This window comes from Hypanus sabinus, chromosome 23 (assembly GCF_030144855.1).
Source record: "Hypanus sabinus isolate sHypSab1 chromosome 23, sHypSab1.hap1, whole genome shotgun sequence".
Taxonomy (NCBI): Eukaryota; Metazoa; Chordata; class Chondrichthyes; order Myliobatiformes; family Dasyatidae; genus Hypanus; species Hypanus sabinus.
In genome coordinates, this window is record NC_082728.1 from 42670020 (window position 1) to 42694567 (window position 24548).

A 24548-nucleotide genomic window follows, 5' to 3' on the forward strand; every position below is an offset into this window, starting at 1 on the left:
AATATTTCATGGGCTCTCCAACTGGTCCTCTCTATTTTACATCTTGTCCTTTAGTTTATTTTGACACAGTGAAACAAAGTTTGAGGACAATGAAAAGATTCAGAGCTTGAAACAATAATGTGTCAAAGAAACTGCACAGAAGATGTGCAAATGGTCTGGGGCTGAAAGAACAGCTAAAGTTGAACTCAGAAAACTGATGTCTGACAAGCAGCCTTTGATTGATCCCACTATCCTGGTACTTTAATCAGTGATGAGTTTGTGTTGTCTCAACATATAAACAAAAGACCATGATTCTCCTCTGCCCTCCGTTTGGGAGCTCCACATGGATTTCCTAGTTTTCTGTGCAACCAAGTGATGTTTCCTTCCCAGCGGATCCTTTTCATTAAGTTGGTGGGCACTGGAAAATGCCTAGAAGACCAGCTAAGGAGGAAGCTGTAGCGATAGAATCCAGACAAGGAAGAACAAAGATGACCACAATTCAAATCAAATTTTGGCTGTTTGCAAATAAGACCACACATTATGTAGGAATGAGTAAGTATCAAAACAAGATCACAAGACCATAAGACATAGGAGCAGAATTAGGCCACTTGGCTCATGGCTAATCCTTTTCTCCCCTCCTCAGCCCCACTCCCCGGCCTTCTCCCCATAGCATTGATCCCATGGCCAATCAAGAACCCATCAAGCTCTGCCTTAAACACACCCAATGACCTGGCCTCCACAGCTGCCTGTGGTAATAAATTCAACAAATTCACCACCCTCTGGCTAAAGACAATGCCACGCATCTGTTTAAAATGGACAGTTCTCTATCCTGAGGTTGTGCCCTCTTGCCCTAGCCTCCCCCACTATGGGAAACATCATTTCCACATCTACTCTGTCTAGGTCTTTCAACATTCCAAAGGATTCATTAAGGTCCACCCTCATCCTTCTAAATTCCAGTGAGTACAGGCCATGAGCCATTAAATGTTCCTCATATGATAACCCTTTCATTTTCGGAATCATCCTTGTGAACCTCTTCTGAACCTTCTCATTCCTTAGATAAGGAGCCCAAAACTATTCACAATACTCAAGGTGAGGCCTCACCAGTGCCTTATAAAGCCTCAGCATCACATCCCTGCTCTTATATTTTAGACCTCTTGAAATGAATGCTAACATTTCATTTGCCTTCTTCTTCACCAACGCAACCTGAAAGTTAACCTTAATGATGTTCTGCACAAGGATTTCCAAGTCTGTTTCTTTCTCAGATTTTTGGATTTTCTCCCCATTTTGAAAATAGTCTGCACATTTATTTCTTCTACCAAAGTGCATGATCATGTATTTTCAAACATTGTATTTCAGTTCACATTTTCTTGCCCATTCTCCTAATCTATCCAAGTCCTTCTGCAGCCTTCCTGTTTTCTCAACACTACTGCCCCTCCACCAATCTTTGTATCATCTGCAAATTTGGCAACAAAGCCTTCTATTCCATCATCAAAATCATTGACATACAGCAAAAAAAGCAGCCCAGCAATGACTCCATTGGAATACCAATAGTCACTGTTAGCCAACCAGAAAAGGATCATTTTATTCCCACTCACTGCCTCCTATCAATCAGCTAATGCTGTAACCATGTTAGTAACTTTCCTGTAATACCATGGGCTCTTAACTTGGGAAGCAGACTCAATGTGTGGATCAATAACAAAGATCTTCAGAAATTCCAAATATACAACATTCATTGCAACATCTTTATCTATCCTACTTGTAATTGCCTCAAAGAATTCCAATAGTTTTGTCAGGCAAGATTTTCCCTTGAAGAAACCATGCTGACTTTGTCCTATCTGGTCTTGAGTCACCAAGTACTTGAAAGTCTTAGCAATTGACTCCAACAACTTCCCAACCACTGAGGTCAGGCTATCTGGTCCATAATTTCCTTTCTGCTGGCTCCCTCCTTTCTTAAAGAGTGGAGTGACATTTGCAAATGTTCCAGTCCTCCAGAACCATGCCAGAGGCAAATGATTCTTGAAAGATCATTACAAGTGCCTCCACAATCTCTATTGCTACCTCTTTAAGAACCCTAATGTGCAGTTTATCTGGTCCGGGTGGCATATATACCTTTAGGTCTTTCAACTTTTTAAGCACTTTCTCCCTTGTAATGGTAACTGCACTCACTTCTATTCCCTCACACCCTTCAATACCTGGCACACTGCTTGTGTCTTCCACAGTAAAGACTGATGCAAAATACTCATTTAGTTCATCTGCCAGCTCGCCCCCTGTTGTTATTGAATGATGAACCCTTTTCTCATTCTCTGTATTATCAAACAGAAAACTTTGGGAAAAAGTTCTGTATTGTGGAATAATCAGTAACCTATATCATATCTTACACTGGACAAAATACTTTGCTGTTATTGTACTAAGAGTACATTTACTGTATTAAGGACCACCAGGGATATTCTACTTATGAAGTGCAGGTTTGATTTATTTAAATGGAAAATCAGATTGCCTTTTAGCCTCTGTAAAATTCAAAGAACTCCTAGAAAAACACCAACTGGCTGAGTCACCACTTAATGAGATTCGCTGATAAGATAGTAACTTGCAAAGAGCATTTTTGAGGCACTTGAATGCTGAATACATTATTCCCCAAAAGTACAAATTAATTGCATTAATAAGGGGTAGAATATTTCAGATGTACTTTGGGGAATGGAAATGTTTGATTTTAGACCACAGCAAAATGGCACCAGTTCAGTACATTAAGTAGCTGTTCCTTTTACATAAAAAACTTCTCACCTAAGAGAGCAGCAGCAGATTCATTTTTACATATGCAACATTATATCTGCTCAAGCTTCCTTAATCATTTTTTCTTAAGTGTAACAAACATAAAAACACAGTCAAATGGGGTTTCCATCAAGATTAATCCCCCTGTAAGGGCATACACTGAATTAACAGGCACGAAGGATTGCTGGGGAACACCTGCCTCTTATAGATTCCTCCAGATCTCACAAATTATATAAGCCGAGTATCAATATGAAGACAGAAGAGTAAGAAGAAAGGATGTCATGTGAATTATTTACTTCAACTGCTACATTATTTCCAGAAGAATATACTGCTCTGCCAAGAGTCTCACAGAAAAAAAATTACAACTTTGATGCATATAAATAAATAATTGAAAGTTTGTTGCTGACTGTCACACTATTATAAAATTCCATTATTTGACTCAGAAACATTAAAGACATCAATCAGATATCTCTATCTGAGGAATAAACCTGAAGATTATTTCTTCCTTGAAGTAACGCTTGAAGGTATTTAACTGAGCTTCTCAAGCTTTCCCCAAGACCCTCAATTAAGTAATAAATGTTTTGTCAATAGGCATATTTGAGCTTGTGTGTTGTCAGTACTGACCTATTAATACTGTCAACAAATAGGTTAAGGCAAGATGGTGTGAGAAAGCCTAGCCCATTACTCTTTTAAAATTAGAATGGTATTGCTGAAATGTTATTCTGGCATCTTCCCCCTTCCTTCGCAGTCCTGAAAAAGGGTCCCTGCCTGCTACCTGACCTGCTGAGTTCCTCCAGCATTTTATTTGTGTTGTTTTGGCATCTGCAGAATGTCCTGTGCTTTGACAATTAGTCAATTTTCATGATCAAATGTCCAAATCTAAAAACCAAGCAAGTGATCACCCTGACATTAAACAGAATCAGGGAAACAGGCACCCAAGAGTTCTCAATCAAGTATATTTCAGCCCAGCACAGGAAGCTGCACACTTCATTGTGTTACTCCCTTCAGCTTTGCCTCCCTGTTTCTTTTGATTATTGAAAACACAAAGATCACATACTGCCCAGAATCTGTAGCATTGCAAACTAAAGTTCCGGTGCCCAGCAGCAGCACAAAAAAAACAATGATGTTTATGGATTATTTATACTGAGTCATTCATAAATTTTGATCACAACACTAACTACCAATATTACACAGAATTTATAGCACAGAGGACTATTTAACTTCACTGATTTGTTCAGATATTAATACTCCATATGACTCTCATCCCACATTATTTTATCAAGTTCTATCCACATTTCACCATCTGTTGTTATCTTGGTTCTTATTAAATGCATTAGAAATGTCACAATACACTCCGAGAGACAAGCCTGCCTCTCATATTTTACTCACAACAGTCAGATCAGTAACATGAAATGCAGGGCATTATGCACAAGGCATGAGTGGTCAAGCCAAGATATACTGTCAAGATATAGGGAACTGTCAATTGTGATATGCCTGTTATCCATGACGATGCTCCAAGGTCATCATGTTTTGGTATGGCTTTCAGTGGTGTGCTAATCAAGAGGTTTGTGCAAACGTGACCTGAGCTTTAATTATATCATCTTGCTGCAGCTCTTGCGGAATTTGAAGAATACTCTCAGCACGTACTTCAAGAAACAACACAAAACGAAAGCAGCCATGAACGTTTATGCTCGCGAATTTCTTTTATTTAGAATGCTGGTGCCGAGTGAAAAGCCAGAATACGCTGGTGTTTAAGGATTTCACTTTGTAAGGAGATTGTTTAAAAGAATTTTGTTGTGCAGTGATGTTATGCACAGCCTTTCAGACCTGAAATTCCAGTTATTTCAAGTTTAATGCAATAATTACTTACAGACATCAGTGTGCATATCATCTTAATCATTCTTCGTCTAGAATTTTGCACATATTAGTGGATAAATATTTACCATTGTAAATTGTTCAAGTTTTTCAAATCAAATTTAATTATCATTCAACCATACATGGATACAGCCAGAAAAGAAAAACAGCTTTCCTCTGGGGCCAAGGTGCACATTCAAAATAACGAGCAAAAAAAAAACTGCAAAAAAAAAGCATATATATAGCCCAAGACCCTGAATAGCAAGTTCTGCCAATGGATGGTACAGTTCCCAGCAATCCAGCCTGTCATTCCGTCAATCAAAAACTGGAGGGCAGCTCCAACAGGAGAGACCAGCCTCCAAATGGGCATGGACACCATGCTGGACCACCTCCAGTGTCTTCTTTCCTGACTGCTGCACCAAGCAAGCCTACAGCTTGAGGCGTAGTCCTCAATACAACCGAGGCGACTCAGCTTCCCCACTGCCTGCTCCTCTGATATGTCTGCCAGTTCCTTCTCCGACACGCCGCTGGTCTTTCTCTGACATGTGCTTGCTGAGCTTTCGGCATCTAGCTAACAATTTTTTTTGTCTCTCTTCGAACACCCAATGCTACTTATGCCTTTATTATTTTTAAAAAGTAATTACAAACATTGGCAGTACTGAGGTAACTTACTTGACTATCATAAAGTATCTGAGTTATATATATATATAAGCTGCAATATTCTTTCAATAATCTCACCTTGTAGCATGGCAGATGTAGTGTAGTAGTTAAATGGCACATTCTTCACCATATGCTCATCAGGATCCAGTGATCCAAGTTTCTCACCCACCAGCACAGATTTACCTGTCCCAGCATTCCCAACAAGCATGACAGGCCGGCGTCTATCCAGCAGCCTGTCCATGAAATAGCGGATGCGAATCGTTTCTACTGTATGCACCAGACAAGCCTGAAAATAAAAAAAAATCATGACAGCATTAAAAGGAGCAAACAACAATCTTAACTGAAAAGCAAGAGTGTCAGAAGGTAATGAGGATTTCTTACCAGTCAAAAGGTGGAGCATTAGGATCATGTATATCTGACTATATTACTGAGGAGGGGAGGGGAGAGATAGTGGTTGGCTGCTGTTGAGGAATCATCACAATAAACAGAGGAAGGTGGACAATGTCGGAGTCAAGGAATTCAGAACCATGATTTGGGGAAGGCGTGATAGTGTTCCCAATGAAGAGCTATAGTTACATAGTGAGGACTATGGTTTTACTTATTGACCACCAAACCTAAGCCAGTTCGAGTGCCATATGCTGGGATTGTACCTATCCAGACACAGTTCCTTCACATTTCATTGAAACCTGTCTTGCTGTGTGGTTTACATGAAATTTGTGGAACTGAAGTACATGCACCTTTCACAAATTATTGGAAGCCGAAGTGCGTTTCCTGGTACCTCAATACATTAGTATAAAAAACCCAGAAGGAAAATCAGAGACTTTGGAATTACCACAAAATATTCACAAATCACTTCTATTGAAACTCTACTGCATTTTCCCCACATGACCATAACACCTCACTAAAAAATTTCTGAACTATTGACTGCAGTAAATATATGGTGAGATAAATCCACGCATAAACTTTGCAGAAGGTAGGACGGCAGTACAGCAAATAGAAGATAGTATATCAGCATTGCAATATGTTGTACCACCCTGACTATTCATCTAACGAATCCTACTGAATTGTTTGATAAAGTAACCAAGAGTTGAAGGAGACTGCGCATATGCATCAACGAAGATGGATTTTTAGCAAGGTAATTGACAAAATCCAATATGGCAGATAGATTGAGAAAGAAAAAGTCCACAGCTTTGACAGAAGATTGACAAGCTGAATTAAAACTGGCTCAGTGGGAGAAAGTGAGGAGTGGTGGCTGACATTAAACTTAGTGACTGGAGGATTGTGTGAAGTGGAGTCCTGCTGATCTCATGTTAGCCCACATTTATTGTGATAGATGTCACTAACTTGGGCTTAAAGATTGAGTCCCTGATTAAGAAGTTTGAGTACAGGAGTGAGCTGCAGGAAGGCATCAATAAATATCCAGAGAAATGTGAGGTAATTGTTAAGGGAAATTGTCGAAAATTAATTAGTATAGAGGTATGGCAGGATATTAGGGGATGTGTCCAAAGGCCACTAAAAGTAGCAGGTAGGTTGATAAGGTTAGTAGAAGGGTGTATTAGACAATGGTTTTGGCTGGTTACAAACCCAGGGCATTTATGTGAGAACTGTATAAAACATCTAGAATGTGTGATTCTGGTCAGCACATGATAGAAAGCATATGCTGGCACTAATGATAATGCACAACAGATTTACTGGAGAGGTGCCAGAGCTGGAATATTAGAGCTAAAAGACTGTGCAAAGAGTTTATTTTCCCTTGGGAGGGGGGGAAGACAGGCAAGATATAACTGAAGTGCTCAAAGTTATCAGAGAATTAGGATGGGTGGAACTTATCTGGCCAAGGTTGGTGATAAAAGGACATTGATTTAAAGTAATTTATTGGAGGATTAGAGAAGATTGTAGTAGAATCTTTTCATCCAAGTGCAGTGGGGATTGAAACTCGCAGTTTTAAAGGTGAATTAACAGAAATGTTCATCAGAAGCTGGAATTCTCTGAATAGGTAACTACACAAGTGTACAAAGTGAGAGATTTGAAATGGGACTGACTAATAAAATGTATGTGTTTCTGGCTCAATTCTATGGAGCAACTATCCTCTGATTGTGCTCCAAAGAAAGATCTATTTCAACAAAAACGTCAGAACAAAATGCAAATTAAATTCCATTTCTAGAGCAGCATACAAGTGAGAATTCAACACAAACAGAACATGATGCACTTCTCAAATTATTAAATATTTCATCTACAATTAGTTAGTTACCTGAAGAGGGATATCAGGATCAAGATCAAATTTGGGAATGAGTTTTGACCAGGGCTCAAACTTCTTTGTCTCCGTGTCAATATAGTAGTCAAAAACTGTACCTTGTGATGGGAATTTGATGGTCTTGAATTCTGAAGACCACCACTTACTGAACTCCACTCTGTAATCAATAAGCTGAGAAAGAACAGAAATGGCAATGAGTGAAAGTTTCTATTTCACTAATTATGAACAGGATCTTTGCCTTCACAATACTGGAACAATGCAACTGGAGTAACAATTCCAGCCTTCATCCACTTCCCTGGTACATGCATATTCATGAAATTCTTCCACTGACAACTTCAACTTCCAACATTTCAATTATCCCAGTTTTTATAGCCTTTTGAGAAAAGTTCCAGATTTTAACAAACTTCACACTTCCTAATTTCATTAAAGTTAATTGCTTCCAGTTGTTTTCCTTGATTTAGATTTTACCTCTAGAGGAAGGAGTTGAGTGGCTTACACTATCAATTCTTTGGCAGGCTTAAACAAAGATCACTTAACCTTAACAGTGGCAAAGTGGTTAGCACAACACTTTACAGTACAGGGTTCAATTCTTGCTGTTGCCTATAAGGAGTTTGTATGTTCTTCCCATGACCACGTGTTTCTTCTAGGTGTTCCAGTTGCCTCCCAAAGTCCAAGGACATGCAGGCTTACTTAGAAACTGGTTGGTACTGTAGCGGTGTGCTACACGCTGTGCTGAAATAATGACACGGAGTCGGTAAACAGCAATTAAAGAAGATTTTATTCGAACTTCGCGGCTTCGCTTTAAAGCCTCCCTGATCCCGCCCTCCCCGGGCGTGGATGCTGTAGGGGACACGTATTCACAGTTCCGCGCGAGCTTTTCCCTTTGTTAGTGAAGCAGACCTGGCGCCCTTTTGGGATTGGCCTTTATGCTGGCGCGCTGGCTATTTGTGAGCCGGTTCAAGTGTGCTAGGAAGTGGGTCGCCACAGTACGTTAATTAGTTAATGTAAACCACTATTAAATTAGAGGTTTGCTGGGCAGCATAGCTTGAACAGCCAGGAGGACTATTCTGCCATGAATCTCAATAAATAAATGAATGAATAAATAAAAATAAACCTGTGGAAGTAATTCATATTTATGCAACTTGTCTTCATAATTTAACTCTCAAGTGCTATACTTTTGTTGATTTTCTACAGTAAAATATATTCAAATTAAGGTGCCCAGATTTGAACCAAGCACATCAAATTAAATCAGACCAAAATCTCTCAATCTATTAGAATATTATTTCCTGCCTTTCTTTTCCAATCCCTTCAAAATAAAAGGGAATATTCCATTAATCTATTTGCTTCTAATTTACACCCACCTTTAGCACATGGAATTCCAAATCTTCTTGTTCCTCCACTGTCTTTTGTTTCTTACAAATACATAAGTATTGTGGTTTGCCTAAAATGAATGACTTCACTTTTTCTGACATTGAACATCTTTAGCCATAGTAATTGCCAGTCACTTAATCTGGCTGTGTACTTTTGGTTGTAATCATCTCAATTTTCCATGTCCCTTAACTAACTGTCATCTGCAGTCTAGATGGTTACACAGGCTCATGTATAAACGTAGAGCAAGGAAGATCCCGTGTGCAAGTACTTAGGAAGGTAGAGTCTTGGTACAAATACTTTCAGAACACCATCCGAAACAAACTTCAATCACAGAGCATTCTATTTATAATTGTTCTCCATCTCCTATCATTCAAGTTTTGATGGATCTTTCATCTATCCTGTCTCCTGCAGTGACATCTAATGTCATAACCACAATTTATTCCATTTTGTACAATACACAGTTAAAGGCCACAGCATGTCATCTACAGCATTAAACAATGGAAAAGACTACAGAGGGAAATAATGAAGTAATATGTCTAACATGCTCACAAAAAGTATGTCTTTTTTCTTTCGCACAAGAATGGTCTAATGTTCTTAAACAGTCTGTTATTATAAATATAAGACAAGGAGAATCTGATGCAGTTTAAGGTTCACTTTATCTATTAAATTTCTCCAGTTATATCATTATTTTATTATTGCTTAAAGACATACAAGGTAACAAAGCTGAAGAAGACTAGTATCATTGAATTTGTGGTCTACCCAAAGTTAGGATGAACTTATTAACAAAACTATTAGCCGCCTTAGAAAAGCCTCACCTAGAAATACAAAGGTTTCTCAAAGGACGTGATTGTTTGTCCATATGGGACATTAACAACTGCATTGGTCAAATCCTGTCATGTGGGAGTACAGCGGAACTCAAAGGCTCAATTAGTGAACTGATCTCACTCCAGCAAAGACCATTCCATCAGTTGTTGTTATCAGTGCCTGGCACACAAAGAAAATCAACTGAATTTCGATCAGGAGAGGAAAGGCCCAGACTGGAATGTGGGGTCTTGGTAAAAATATGATGTTGGGGATCAGTATTAGCAGCCTATATGAAATAAGCTTTAAAAATGCTATCCCCTTCGCTCAATTCCTCCGTCTCCACTGCATCTGCTCTCAGGATGAGGCTTTTCATTCCAGAATAAAGGAAATGTCCCCCTTTAAAGAAAGGGGCTTCCCTTCCTCCACATTAACACTGCACTCAACTGCATCTCTTACATTTCACACATGTCTGCTCTCACCCCATACTCCCGCCACCCCACCAGGGATAGATCCAACAGGATCCCACCGCTAAGTGCATCTTTCCCTCCCACCAACCCCCCCAGCACAACTTTCTGCAGGGATTGCTCCTACTCAACTCCCTGGTCCATTCGTTCCTCCCCACTGATCTCCCTCCTGGCACGCATCCTTGTAAGCGGAACAAGTGCTACACCCGACTCTATACCTCCTCCCTCACTACCATTCAGGGCTCGAAATGGCCCTTCCAGGTGAAGCGACTCTTCACCTGAGAGTCTGTTCTGGTCAGCTACTTTATCCAGGGCTCCTATTTTGGCTTTCTGTATATCAGTGAGACCCAATGTAGATAGGTGCTCGGTGAAATGGTCTACTAGTGCTCCACCTGCCAGAATAAGAAGGATCACCCAGAGGCCGCCCATTTTAGTTCCACTTTCTATTCCCATTCCCATTCCGATATGACGGTCGATGACCTGCTCTACTGTTGCGATGAGGCCACACTCAAGTTGGAGGAGCAACACCTTATATTCCGTCTGGGTAGCCTCCAACCTGATGGGTTGAACCGATTTCTCGAACTTCCGGTAATGCCCCCGACTCCAATTCACCATTCCCCATTCCCTTTTCCCATTCTCTCCTCATCTCCTTACCTGCCCTTCTCCTCTCCCTTTTCTTTCTTACCTGGCCTTCTGTCATTTACTGGCAGATTCCCCTTTTCCAGACCTTTCACCAATCAGTTTCATCAATCAACTCCCCAGCTCTTTACTTCACCCATTCCCTTCCCCTCCCCTCTCAATTTCACCTATCACCTTGTGTTTCTTCCTCCTCTACCCCCACCTTCTAACCCTGATTCCTTATCTTTTTTTTCCTCTCCAGTCCTGAGGAAGGGTCTCAGCCTGAGATGTTGACTATACTCTTTTCCGTAGATGCTGTCTGGCCCACTGATTTCCTCCATCACTTTGTATGTGATGCTTGGATTTCCAGCATCCACTGATTTTCTCGTGTTTGCGATGAAGTAAGTTTTGGTTGAGAGAACTATCAGTAAATATAACTTCAGAATGAAAATCAACATTAGGTTTGTTATCTCTGACACATGTTGTGAAATATGTTGTTCTGCAGCAGCAATACAAGACACAAAAATAAGTTACAGAAAATAAATAGTGCCAAAGAAGAATAACAAGAAGTGATAGCAGATCATTCAGAAATCTGATAGCAGAGAGGAAGAAACTACTCCTAGAACACTGTATATGAGTCTTCAGGCTTCTGTACCTCCTCTTTGAAGGCAGTAATGAGAATAGGTCATTTTATCAATAGTGACAGTCTTGAATGGTGAATGTTCTCTTCTTTGAGTTAGGGCCGCTAATGACACCACTCTTGTTGGCCAAATCAAAGGTGGTGACGAACCAGCATGTGGGAAGGAGAATGAAATTCTGGTTGAGTGGTGGCAGAACAACCCCACATCTTTCTTAATGTCACCTGGACCAAGGAGCTGATCATTGATTTCAGAAAGAAGAAACCAGAGGTCCATGAGCCAGTCCTCCTCAGAGATCAGAAATGCAGAAGATCAGCAACTTTAAATTTTTGGTATTGTCATAAAAGAGGATCTGTCCTGGACACAGCAAATCAATGTCTATGAAAATTATTCACCCCCCCCCCCCCCGCACAAGTGTTTTCATGTTTTATTGTTTTACCACATTGAATCACAATGGATTTAATTTGGCTTTTTTTTGACACTGATCAACAAAAAAAGATTCTTTCATGTCAAAGTGAAAACAGATCGCTAGAAAGAGGTCTAAATTAATTACATATATAAAAAAATAATTGATTGCAGAAGTAATCACACCCTTTAATATGACACAGCTAATCATCACTGGTGCAGCCAATTGATTTTAGAAGTCACATAATTAGTTAAATAGAGATCACCATGTGTAGTAAAGATGTTTCAATTGATTGTAGTAAAGATACATCTGTAGCTGAAAGATTCAACTGCTGGTGAGTCAGTATCCTGGCAAAAACTACACCATGAAGACAAAGGAACACTCCAAGCAACTTAGTGAAAAGGTTATGAAAAGCACACTTCAGGAGATGGATATAAGAAATGGATGGAAACGGCACAGCTTTAAATCAGATTAGAGCAGTACATGCTCAAAAACTGAGCGACTGTACAAGAAAGGGACTAGTAAGCAAGATTTCCAAAAAACCTATGACAGCTCTGGAGGAGTTACAAGGTTCAATGGCTGAGATGGGAGAGACATCGCATACAACTGTTGTTCGGGTGCTTCACCAGTCACAGCTTTATGGGAGAGTGGCAAAGAGAAAGCCACTGTTGAAAAAAAAAAGTCACATGAAATCTCAGCTAGAGTTTGCCAAAAGGCATGTGGAAGACTCTGAAGTCAGCTGGAAGAAGGTTCTATGGTCTGAGGAAACCAAGAATAAGGCTTTTGGCCATCTAACTAAAAGTTCTGTTTGGCATAAGCCAAACACCACACATCATCAGAAACACACCATCCCATCTGCAAATCTGGTGGTGGCTGCATCCTGCTGAGAGGTGCTTCACTGCAGCAGGCCCTGAAAGGTTTGTAAAGGTAGAGGGTAAAATGAATGCAGCAAAATACAGGGAAATCCTGGAAGAAAACCTGATGCAGTCTGCAAGAGAAATGCGACTTGGGAGAAGATTTGTTTTTCAGCATATAGCCAAAACTGCACAGGAATGACTTAAAAACAATGAAGTTAATGTCCTGCAGTGATCAAGTCAAAGTCCAGACCTCAATCCAACTGAGAATTTGTGGCTGGACTTGAAAGGGACTGTTCACTCACAATCCCCATGCAATCTGACAAAGCTTGAGCAGTTTTATAAAGAAGAGTAGGGAAAATTTGCAGGGTCCAGATATGCAAAGCTGATAGAGACCTATCCACAGAGACAATCTTGTAATTGCAGCCAAAGATGCATCTACTAAATACTGACATGAAGAGGGTCAACGCATATGCAATCATTTTTTTTGTTTTATATTTGTAATTAATTTAGAACACTTTGTAGAGATCTGTTTTCACTTTTACACAGAAGAGTCTTTTTCTGGTGACCAGTATCAAAAAAAGCCAAATGTAATCCACTGTGATCCAATGTTGTTAAACAACAAAACATGAAATCTTCCAAGGGAGGGTTGGTGAATACTTCTTATAGGCTTGTAAGTGCAATTATAAAGAAAGTATGGCAGTGGCCTTTGCTGTTTGTGAAGATTCAGCATGACATCTAATACTTTAATGAAGTTCTATAGATGTGAAGTGGAGTGTATATTGACTATCTGCATCATAGCCTGGTATGGAAACACAAATGTCATTAATGATAAAGTCCACAAGAATAATGGATACAGCCCAGTCCATCATGGTAAAGTCCTCCCCTCCAGAGAGCACATCTACACAGTGTGCTGACACAATAAAGCAGCATCCATCAAAGACTCCCACCACCCAGGCCATGCTCTCTTCTTACTGCTGCCATTAGGAAGAAGGTACAAGAGTATCATGCCCCACACTGCCAGGTTCAGGAACAGTCATTACCCCTTAACCATCAGGCTCTAGAACCAGTGGGGTTAACTTCAATCACCGCATCTTTGAACTGTTCCCACAACCTATGGACTCACTTCCAAGGACTCTTCATCTCACGTTCTTGATATTTATTGCTTATTGTTTATTATTGCTATTTCTTTTTGATTTTGTTTCTATTTGGATAGTTTGCTCTCTTTAAGACCTTGGTTGTTTGCCCGTCTTGTTGGCTGCAGTCTTTGATTAATTTGATTATGTTTCTTGTATTTACTGAGTATGCCTAACCAAGTGTTAAGTTTGGGCAATGGTAGCATATGGGATTCAAGTAGCTCATAATTTGAGTGAGGAGGATGGGTGGTGGTTGTTAGATTCGGAGTTTGGTGGATTTTCTGCAAAGACTGCGAGGTGTGGGAGTCAACACATCAGGTTGGGTGTGAATTATGCAGGATTGAGGTACCAACAGGGAGCTGATTTGTAAACAACTACAGGAGAACTTACAGAGTCAGGTTGACAGCATCACGGAGTCATTTGTTAAAATTAGACTGCTGCGCAACAGCACAAGGGTTTGGGTTAGAAACTGACCTCAGTGACCTACTGTCTCCCATCTCTACTATAAACGTATGTTATGTGAGGAATGCATGTATTCAACATAGAAACCACCAGATCCATACAAGTTAGATTGGTGAAGTGACACAAATCAACCAAGGAACCTCCCAATTGTGTTCCACCCTGGGAGCAATATGTGACACAGAGAAAGGAGCAAAATATCCAAATTTCTAGGATGATTTCAGGTAAGTAACTGCATTTGTGTAAGATTTTCTTCCTCTGTCCACAAAGTAAAATAAATATCTGGTAGTCCGGTTATGGATCTTTTTTTCTCTTCTAAACTTGGAATGCATCTAGAGGAATAATTTTGAGCTAAGTATCCTTTAAGCCTTAAGGCTCTTGCATTGACATAACAGTGATAGTGAGTTAACAAGGAAGTAAACAAAAAGTGGGTCTACAGAGGTGAAAACTGGAATAGCAAATCTATTGTCTGAAACTTACTGTTGAATTCACAAGGCTGCAAAATGCTTGGTGGATAGACTTGATACTTGCCCTGAATTTATGCAGATGGAACATCTTTCAAGAAAATTTCTCATCTGAGTGACATTTAAGTTCAGTCTTAATCTCTTCATACATTTTCAAAGAACCTGAACTAAAAAGGACAAGCTGCTTTGACTTTGAAAAAAGATTCTATTAGCTCTAAGGTAGCCTGTGTCCTACAAATTCATAAATATTTACATCAAGTATTGTTAGTGCTGCAGCCAGAAAAAATTTGCAGAGAAATACTTTTACTGCAAACATCTAGAATATCAACCCCTCAACTGGTACAACTGAGGTATAGGCTTATAGGTAAAGAGAAGATTTTAATATGAATAAAAAGTTTGCAAATGTTAGGAATCTGATACAAAACAGAAAAACAATCAAAATTCAAGGTAAATTTATTGTGAAGGTACATGTAGATCACCATATACAAACCTGAGAATCATTTTCTTGCGGGCATACACAGTAAATCCAAGAAGCACAATAGAATCAATGAAAGACCACACACAACAGGGAAGACAAACAGCCAATGTGCAAAGATATCAAACTGTGCAAACAGAAAAAAATATATATATCTGAGTAAAGGTCTGAGAACATTTCAAAAGCAGCAGTGACAGATAATGTGGCATTTGAAACAGTGTTTTTTCCAGAGGTTGATAAGTTTTCTTACTTGAAAGTTGTTCCATAGTGAATACTTACAGTCAAATCCCAAAACATCAAAGTTCATTTCAAAAATACGAGAAAGTCTGTGGATGCTGGAAATCCAAAGCAATACACACAAGATGCTGGAGATACTCAAGTCCTGATCCCTCAATTAGTTTAAAATTTTCCTCTTCCAAAATTAAAATAAATTCGTGTTTAGACTTTAGTGGAAATAAAGCACTAAAGATACTGAAATAACAGTCTATGTTTGATTAACATTTTTAGTATTTTTAAAGTGAGAAATAAGAAACTATCTAATAAAATATAAAAGACAACTAGCATCTAACTATTTACTGATGATGATCTACCCTTATTGGACATTCACCTGACTGTTGTTGAGTTTAAATTCTATATGCCAATTCTTTGTCTTACCAGATGCCTTCTTGAAGTCTATGAAGACAACGTTTACAATAGACAATAGGTGCAGGAGTAGGCCATTCGGCCCTTCAAGCCAGCACCACCCACTGTAATCATTGCTGATCATCCACAATCAGTACACTATTCCTGCCTTCTCCCCATAGCCCTTGACTCCGCTATCAAGAGTTCTATCTAATTCTTTCTTGAAAGCATCCTTTTGAGGCAGAGCATTCCACAGATCCACAACTCTCTGAGTGAAAAAGTTTTTCCTCAACTCCATTCTAAATGGCCTACCCCCCTTATTCTTAAACTGTGGCCTCTGGCTCTGGACTCTCCCAACAATGGGAACATGCTTCCTGCCTCACGTGTCCAATCCCTTAATAATCTTATATGTTTCAATCAGATCCCGTCTCATCCTTCTAAATTCCAGTGTATACACACCCAGCCGCTCCAATCTTTCAACATATGACCGTCCCGCCATCCTGGGAATTAAACTCGGGAAGCTATGCTGCACTCCCTCAATAGCAAGAGTGTCCTTCCTCAAATTTGGAGACCAAAACTGCACACAATACTCCAGGTGTGGTCTCACCAGGGCCCTGTACAACTGCAGAAGGACCTCTTTGCTCCAATACTCAACTCCCCTTGTTATGAAGGCCAACATGCCATTAGCTTTCTTCACTGCCTGCTGTACCTGCATGCTTACTTTCAGTGACTGATGAACAAGGACACCTCGATCTGGTTGTACTTTCCCTTTTCCTAACTGGACACCAGATAGTAATCTGCCTTCTTGTTCTTCCCACCAAAGTGGATAACCTCACATTTATCCACATTAAACTGCATCTGCCATGCATCTGCCCTCTCATCCAACCTGTCCGTCACCTGCAGTCTCATAACATCCTCCTCACATTTCACACTGCCACTCAGCTTTGTGCCATCTGCAAATTTGCTAATGTTACTTTTAATCCCCTCATCTAAATCATTAATGTATATTGTAAATAGCTGCAGTCCCAACACCAAGCCTTGTGGTACTCCATTAGTCACTGCCTGCCATTCTGAAAGGGACCCATTAATCCCTACTCTGTTTCCTGTCTACCAATCAAATTTCTGTCCATGTCAGTACCCTACCCCCAATAGCATGTGCTCTAATTTTGCCCACTATCTTACTATATTATCTTATTATATTTGCTCACTATATTACCATCTTACTTTTCATTGACTTTCTTAGTTGCCTCATCAAAACACTCACTTAAAACAGGATTTGCCCTGGACTATACCATGTTGACTATCCATGATTCAAATGTATATAAATTCTATCAATTAGGATTTTTTCAATAGTTTCCCTCCAATTTAAATAAGACTCTCCTGCCTATAGTTACCTGGCTTATCCCTGTGGCCCTTCTGGAAAAAACAGAACAATATCAGCTATCGTCCAGTCTCCTTTCTCTTCAATCATGGCTAACAAAGACACAAAACTCCCCACCAAGGTCCCAGCAACCTCATTTCTGCAATAGATAGCCCTGTCGATTTATCAACCTTATGCTCATGATTTCAAACACCACCTCAATCTTCATACAAACTTGATCCTGATTAGGAACAATCTCAACCCAATCTCTAATGTCCTTCTGTTTTGTGAATACAAATGAGTGCTCCTTACGACTTGGATCCAAGGTAGATGACCTTCTTGCTCCTTAACGGGTCCCATTCTTGTCTTGCCTATCCTCTTATTCCTGATACGTTTATAAAATGTGTTGGGATTTTCCTTAACCTTACATGCAAGAATATTTCATGGTCCACTTTTGGTCTCCGATTTCTTTCTTAAATACTCGCTAAACCACTCTATGTTCTCAGGGTACCCCACCAATTCCAGTAGCCTTTACGTGCCAGAAGCTTCCTTTTTCTGATCAAAGTTCCCCTACCCTTTGTCATCCAAGGTTCCCTAATATTGCTGTCCTTACCTTTCACCTTGACTAGAAGCTGCTGGCCCTGAATGCTTACTCACTCTCTTTCAAAAACTCCTCATTATATCACCTGCAAACATCAGTTCCTAATCTATTTTAAAAGCAGCTTTCTTAGCTGAATGATATTAGCCTTCCCCAAATCCAAGATCTTAACTTGAAGACCATCTCTGAAATTTGCAGTATTATAATCATGTTTTCAAAGTGTTCTCCACTGGCTCAGTGTCAATTTTTCCAGATAGAGTCAAGTTCTACCCTGTCCCTCATAGGATTTTCAACAGCTTGACAAATTCTACTCCATCTCCTTGCACTAAGACAAACCCAGTCAATACTGGGAAAGTTTCAGCAATGACACTCCAGATCGTTTGGTGTCCACTGAGTGAAGGCCTCTGCCAGTCTTAGTTGACCATGGATATTACATCCTAGCTGTCTGGATACGCAAGCCTGGGCAGTACGATATGGAGAGCAAGTTATTGCCCATGTAGAAAACTCCCCCCTCTACGCATCTGGACTCCACTACTTTAATGAATAACAGGACTGCCAACCAGGGCTAGAGAATTTTAGTTATAGGGAGAGAGTAAAGGGAGAAAATAGCTAGGTTAAACATCACTGTTTACCGTTGATTCTTTCTTTTTCTCCACAGATGATGTCTAACCTGCTAAGTTCTTCCAGCATCTTGTGTCTGTTGCTCTGGATTTCCAACATCTACAGAATCCATTATGTTTATTTATAACTAGGCTGAAACTGCTTTTAAATCAACCAGAGGAGGAAGATCTCCTTGACCTAAATAAAATCTTATCAGGCTTAGATATGGGGAACTATTAAATCTATTTGAATTCGAAGACAGAATAAAACTGAAGAGAGCAAATTTTTACATGAGCTGATAGTTAATAATTAATAGATGTGCAGTTACAGAGGATTCCCCAATAAAAAACTGAAGCTTTCAAAAGATGTTACATAAAAACAGATCCTTCGACACACCAACTCTGCACCAACAATTAACCATGCATTTACAATAATCTTACATGAGTCCTAGATTTTTTATTCTCTCCACATTCTCAACAACTCTCCCAGGACTTACTACTCACCAACACAAAGTGGCAATTTTAGTGTGGACAATTTCCCAACAATCTACACACCTTTGGAAATCACAGGAAACCCACGTAGTCACAGAGAGGCAAAGGCATCAAAGATCAAGATGGAACCTGCATATCTTCCACTGAGGCAGCAGCTCTACCAGCTGCCTTCAGTGGGACCTGGAACTGACTCACTAAGATCGTGAAGAGAGATTTCATCATACTTAAATGCACTCACACTTGGACAACCAGAAATAACAGAAAATCCTCAAAACGCAGCTGTTTAGGCAGCATCTGTGGAATGGGGAGTTAATGTTTCAGCAGAACTGGGAATGGAAGAAAATAAGTCAGTTTCAAGTTGGATAGAGTGCTGGGGAAGGGTAGACAGAAATAGCTTGAATAGAGTTTGAAGACACTGACAGGATAAGGACAAGATTACCTTGGAGTTAAGTTGTAGAGGTCACCTGGTTGTTAGATTAACGAAAGCAATGAGTGAGAAAGAATAACAATAAATGCTATAGAATGCTTTAGATCAGGTGCAAGTACTAATTTCCTGCAAACCACGGGCCCTCAAATTTGTCCCAGTATGACTCTGAGTCCACTTGGCCCACATGTTCAGGAACATCTGTATGGGGCTTTCTGAATTACCTAAAAAAAAGCACTGAATTATCAGAAATGAGAAAGGATAGTTTCAAGGGAATAAAACATTCCTGCAATGGAATTACATGGCTGGCTGTAAAAGAAAATGTTAGAATATCATTGATAATCAAATAGCTGGTAACTTTAAAGGCACGATTGAAAAACAAAAAGAAATTCAAATTTGTTGAGAAAAGGGCTGATTGTGATAATATTTCAAGTGATTTTCATTGTCTTCATTTTTCCATAAACACAATGCTCTGCTGATATATTTGCACCAACTGTTCTACTGACTGCCATTTACAGAAGCCAGTGGTGCACCATTTACATTGAATCAATAGCTCTAACTCAGAAGCAACTTGCAATATAGCACACAGTGCACTCGGACACAAAGAGACACCAAAGCTCCTATACTTAGATGTTGATAATGGACTGATGTGACATTGAAGTCTCAATTTTTCCAGTAGTCATTTATCATCAAACTTATACTTTGATGAGGAGTGGGCTAATTTCAAGTCACAGAGCCATTCAGCACGGAAGCAGGTCATGCAGCCCACTGCACCCTTGCTGACTAGTGAGCTTAAATCCATATTATTCCCATTTTTCAGCACTTGCTCCAAAGTCTTCAATGCCGACACAATTCCAGTGTCCATCTGCTGTTCTGCTTCTGACACCTTCTCAAGCAGCACATTACAGGGCTAATCATCTACACTCTTTTTGTCACTGACTGAAAGCCTTTATTGTCTCCTCACAAAGGGAAAAAGGACATTGAAGAAACATTTCTTTTAAATTACATAATATTTTGAAAATAATCTGTGGTATTTCAGTCAGCCTTACATTACTCTAACTTGACTTCATTTGTTCAAATTGTTAAGCGCTCCACAAACCATATTGGGTACATCAATCTGAATAAATTTTCAATTTGGAAGGATGAACTCACCTGGTCTTGAAATAAAGCACCACCAAAGGCCCAAATTGTGGCAAAAATGAAATAGAGTTCATAGAGTTCCTTGGGGGAATCTGCAGGTGCATTTTCTTTTGTCAGCAAACACTCCAGCAAATAGCAAAGCATCTGGACCATGCTCTGTTCTGGAATGGGGATGATCTTCTTAAACCTGCAGATATTAGTTGAATAATAATAAATTAATAAAAACAACAGCAGCCTATCCACCATCAAGGAAGTTCAGTGCCTATAAAAAGTATTCAACCCCTTGGAAGTTTTTATGTTTTATTGTTTTACTAACATTGAAGCACAGTGGATTTAATTTGTTTTTTTGACACTGATCAACAGAAAAGATTCTTTCATGTCAAAGTGAAAACAGTTTTCTACAAATTGGCCAAAATTTATTACAATTACTATATGCAAAATAATTGATTGCATATTTAACTACCCCCTTCAAGTCAGTATTTTGTAGATGCACCTTTGGCAGCAATTACAACCTTGAATTTGTATGGATAGGTCTCTATCAGCTTTGCACATCAGGTCACCACAATTTTTCCCCATTCATCTTTACAAAACTGCACAAGCTCTATCAGATTGCATGGGGATCATGCAACAGCCCATTTCAAGTCCAACCACAAATTCTCAATTGGATTGAGGACTCTGACTTGGCCACTCCAGAGATTAACTTTGTAGTTTTTAAGCCATTCCTGTGTAGCTTTGGCTTTATGCTTGGGGTCATCATCTGGGTGGGAAACAAATCTTCTCCCAAGTTGCAGTTCTTTTGCAGACTGCATCAGGTTTTCCTCCAGGATTTCCCTGCATTGTGCTGCATTCATTTTACCCTCTACCTTCACAAGACTTCCAGGGATTGCTGCAGTGAGTCATTCCCACAGCATGATACAGCTATCACTATGCTTCACAGTAGGGATGGTGTGTTTTTGATGATGAGTGGTGTTCGGCTTACACCAAGCATAGCATTTCGTCTGATAGCCAAAAAGCTCAATTTGGTTTCATCAGACCATAGAACTTTCTGTCAGCTAACTTCAGAGTCCTCCACATGTCTTCTGGCAAACTCTAGCTGAGATTTCGTATGACATTGTAGAGATCTGTTTTCACTTTGACATGAAAGATACTTTTTCTGTTGATCAGTGTCAAAAAAAAGCCAAATTAAATCCATTGTGATTCAATGTTGTAAAACAAAAATGTAAACTTTGGTGGGGGGGGGGGTTGAATATTTTTTTAGGTGCTATGTGTACAGATAGTTGCCAAAAGAAGGGCCAGGAACATCATGAAGTCTCCCACCACCCTGCTCATTTTCTGTTTATCCAACTCCCATCAGACAGGAGGATACATAACATCCACTCCAGAGCCATTGGGCCCAAATCCAGTTGCTTTTCCCAAGCAGTAAGGCTGATCAACACCTGCACCCACTAACACACTCCTCATGCCACCAACCACCACTTCTTTAAACCTTTCAATATTCTTATAAACACTTAAGATCAGAGAGGCCGAACGAGCAAATCATTTCAGCATTCGAACGAAGAAACTGAACCAATGTGTGTTATAATTCTTTCAAAAATAGAGCATCATTGACATGCCACATTCATTTCTAGAATTAACTGGTAATATAAACCCTTACATATAACAATCTTTTCAAACTGTCATCAAAGTAATTTCCGTGGTTCAAACAAAAGTTCCATTCCAATAGAATGAGAACAATATCTCTGCTCCTTCTATAGCACCACAGTAAAAGTCAAGAGACTTTTGCTGGCTGCTACAAGAAATCAAGCACAATACCACTTCAGCACATGAAACAATGTTGGATCTGCTAGAACAGCAGTGGAACAGGCCACAATCAGATTGGATTCATATGTTAAATGTAGTATATTTAATATTTCAGTTACATTTGAGTAATATTGTAAATCTATTGTATGATGAAGCATTCCTTTTTGATTACATATTTCATTACAGATTAATGTAGAAGTATGTAAATGACATATGTCATTGCACCATCACCATATGTGAATGCCTCACCCAAAGAAAAATTAAGTAGACACATTGCATGGCTCCACTGTTCTCTTTTGATTGATTTCTGGAGTTACAAAACATAGTTGTGGTGAAGATGTAGTTTTTAAACAAACCTGAAATTACTACCAACCTGTTGAAATGCAGCATATTTTTACTTCAGAAGGGGAGAGTGATGCTCGAGTTAAAAAAGGCAGAAAAAGGATGAAATTAATAATCAATGAAGGAACATAAACAATAAGTACCAACTGATAGTAATAATGTGGCGACCCACTTCCCAGTGCACTCGAACCGGCTCACAAAGTGGCGCGCGCCGGCATTGAGACAGGTCCCAAAGAGGCCAAGCCTGCTTCACCAGTAAGGGGAAAAGCCCGTGCGTGGGACGGGACTGTGAATACGCATTCCCGCCTGGGGAGGGCGGGATCAGGAAGGCTTTAAAGCAAGGCCGTGAAGTTTGAATAAACCTCTTTTGTAACTGCAGCTCACTGACTCCGTGTCGCTATTGCAACGCTGCATGTAGCACACCGCTACAATAATACATTTTTAAAAAGCACAAATAGCTGGCTACATCAGATAAACAGATGTGTTCAATTACACCACAAACAACTGAATGATGTACACCAAACAACTTGAGAAGAATTATGAAGCAAAAGAAATAGCCAATGAGAAATGAGTACCAGTGTTACTAAGTTTAACAGATGGAAAAGCTTACAGTTTGCTTAGAAGCTTAAATGCTCCAACTAAACCTGCCAAAATGAGCTTTGCTGACATTCTGAATGTAATGCAGGAACATAAAGAACTGAAACCATTGTTAAATGGAGAACACTTTAGGTTTCATAAGCTGAATCAAAAGGAATGAGAGACCATTTCAGATTGGGTGACTGAATTGAAGAAATTGTCCAAGCATTCTCAGTTCAGTGATAGGCTTTATAACGCACTGAGAGATCATTTAGTTTGTGAAGTATTACAAGAAAACATTCAAAAACAGCCCTTAACTGAAACACAACACACATTTAAAAGAGCAGTTGAAATCACTGTATCAATGGAAACAGCAGCCGGAGATGCAATTGAGTTGCAGTCAGGAATAAAGATGAGTATGAACAAAATTGCAACATCTAAACAAAAAACCTGCCTGGCTGAACAAATTGTGTTACCATCGAAGCAGCGTTTCACTTACATCAGGATCAATGCAGCTGTAAAAGGTGAAATCTGCTGAAAATGTAACAAGGTACGTAACGTACAAAGAACATGTCGGGCAGCCAAAAATAAATGGACTGTGTAGGAAAGAGAAAAATGTAAAACAACAAGTTGCAGTTTCAAAAAGAGCACGAATCTGTATGCTGTTGATGAAAAATATGATAACGACAAGAGTGCCACAGGACTGAGTAGCCTTGTGATTTATAATGTAAAACAAACAAGAGACAAGCAATATGGCTTACACCAGAAATGAACAGGAAATTAATTAAAATAGAATTGGACAGTGGCTTGGCCATTTCAGTCATTCCACAAAATGAGTTTGAATGTCATTTCAGAGATACAGAACTGAAGCCTGCAGATATCCAACTAAGAACTTATACTGGAGAAAAGATAATTCCTATGTGAATGACATTCATAACATATGAATATGTGGTTAAAACAAGAGGGCCAGCATTGTGGGGCTGTGATTAGCTGAGATAATTACAACTTGTTTGGAGATCCATTCAACATTTATATGCCACATCCCCTGCAATTGAGTCAACAGAAAGCGAATTTAAAAAGGTACTGGATGATGCCACAACAGTATTCAAGGATGGCATTGGAAAACTCATACATATCAAGGGTAAAATAGTGTTAAATGTGTTAATGGTGTTAAAATAATCTTAAAAGGAATTCTTTCCAAGGCTGAACGGAGACCATAGGCAATGCTAGTGTTCCCAGTAGCCAAGAAGAATGGCATTGTCAAGATCTGTCAAGAGTAATGTTACCATCAACCCAATACTAAAAGTAGGTCAATATCATCTGCCCAGGATGGAGGGTATCTATGCAAACCTTTCTGGGGGGGCGGGGAACACTTCAGCAAAGTGGACCTA

The 24548-nt window shown here is 39.5% G+C and overlaps 1 protein-coding gene across 2 annotated transcripts in view; it reads right to left on the reverse strand.

The window, feature by feature from the left end:
* The window catches only part of dnah9 (dynein, axonemal, heavy chain 9), a 527557-nt gene that overhangs the window by 338034 nt on the left and 164975 nt on the right, over positions 1-24548 (reverse strand). For both annotated transcript variants that reach the window (XM_059948782.1, XM_059948781.1), the window contains 3 exons: positions 20452-20626; positions 7514-7687; positions 5341-5548 (listed from right to left, as the gene is read on the reverse strand). In XM_059948782.1, coding sequence (XP_059804765.1) covers positions 5341-5548; positions 7514-7687; positions 20452-20626 — 557 coding nt within the window. The remainder of the gene's footprint in view (positions 1-5340; positions 5549-7513; positions 7688-20451; positions 20627-24548) is intronic.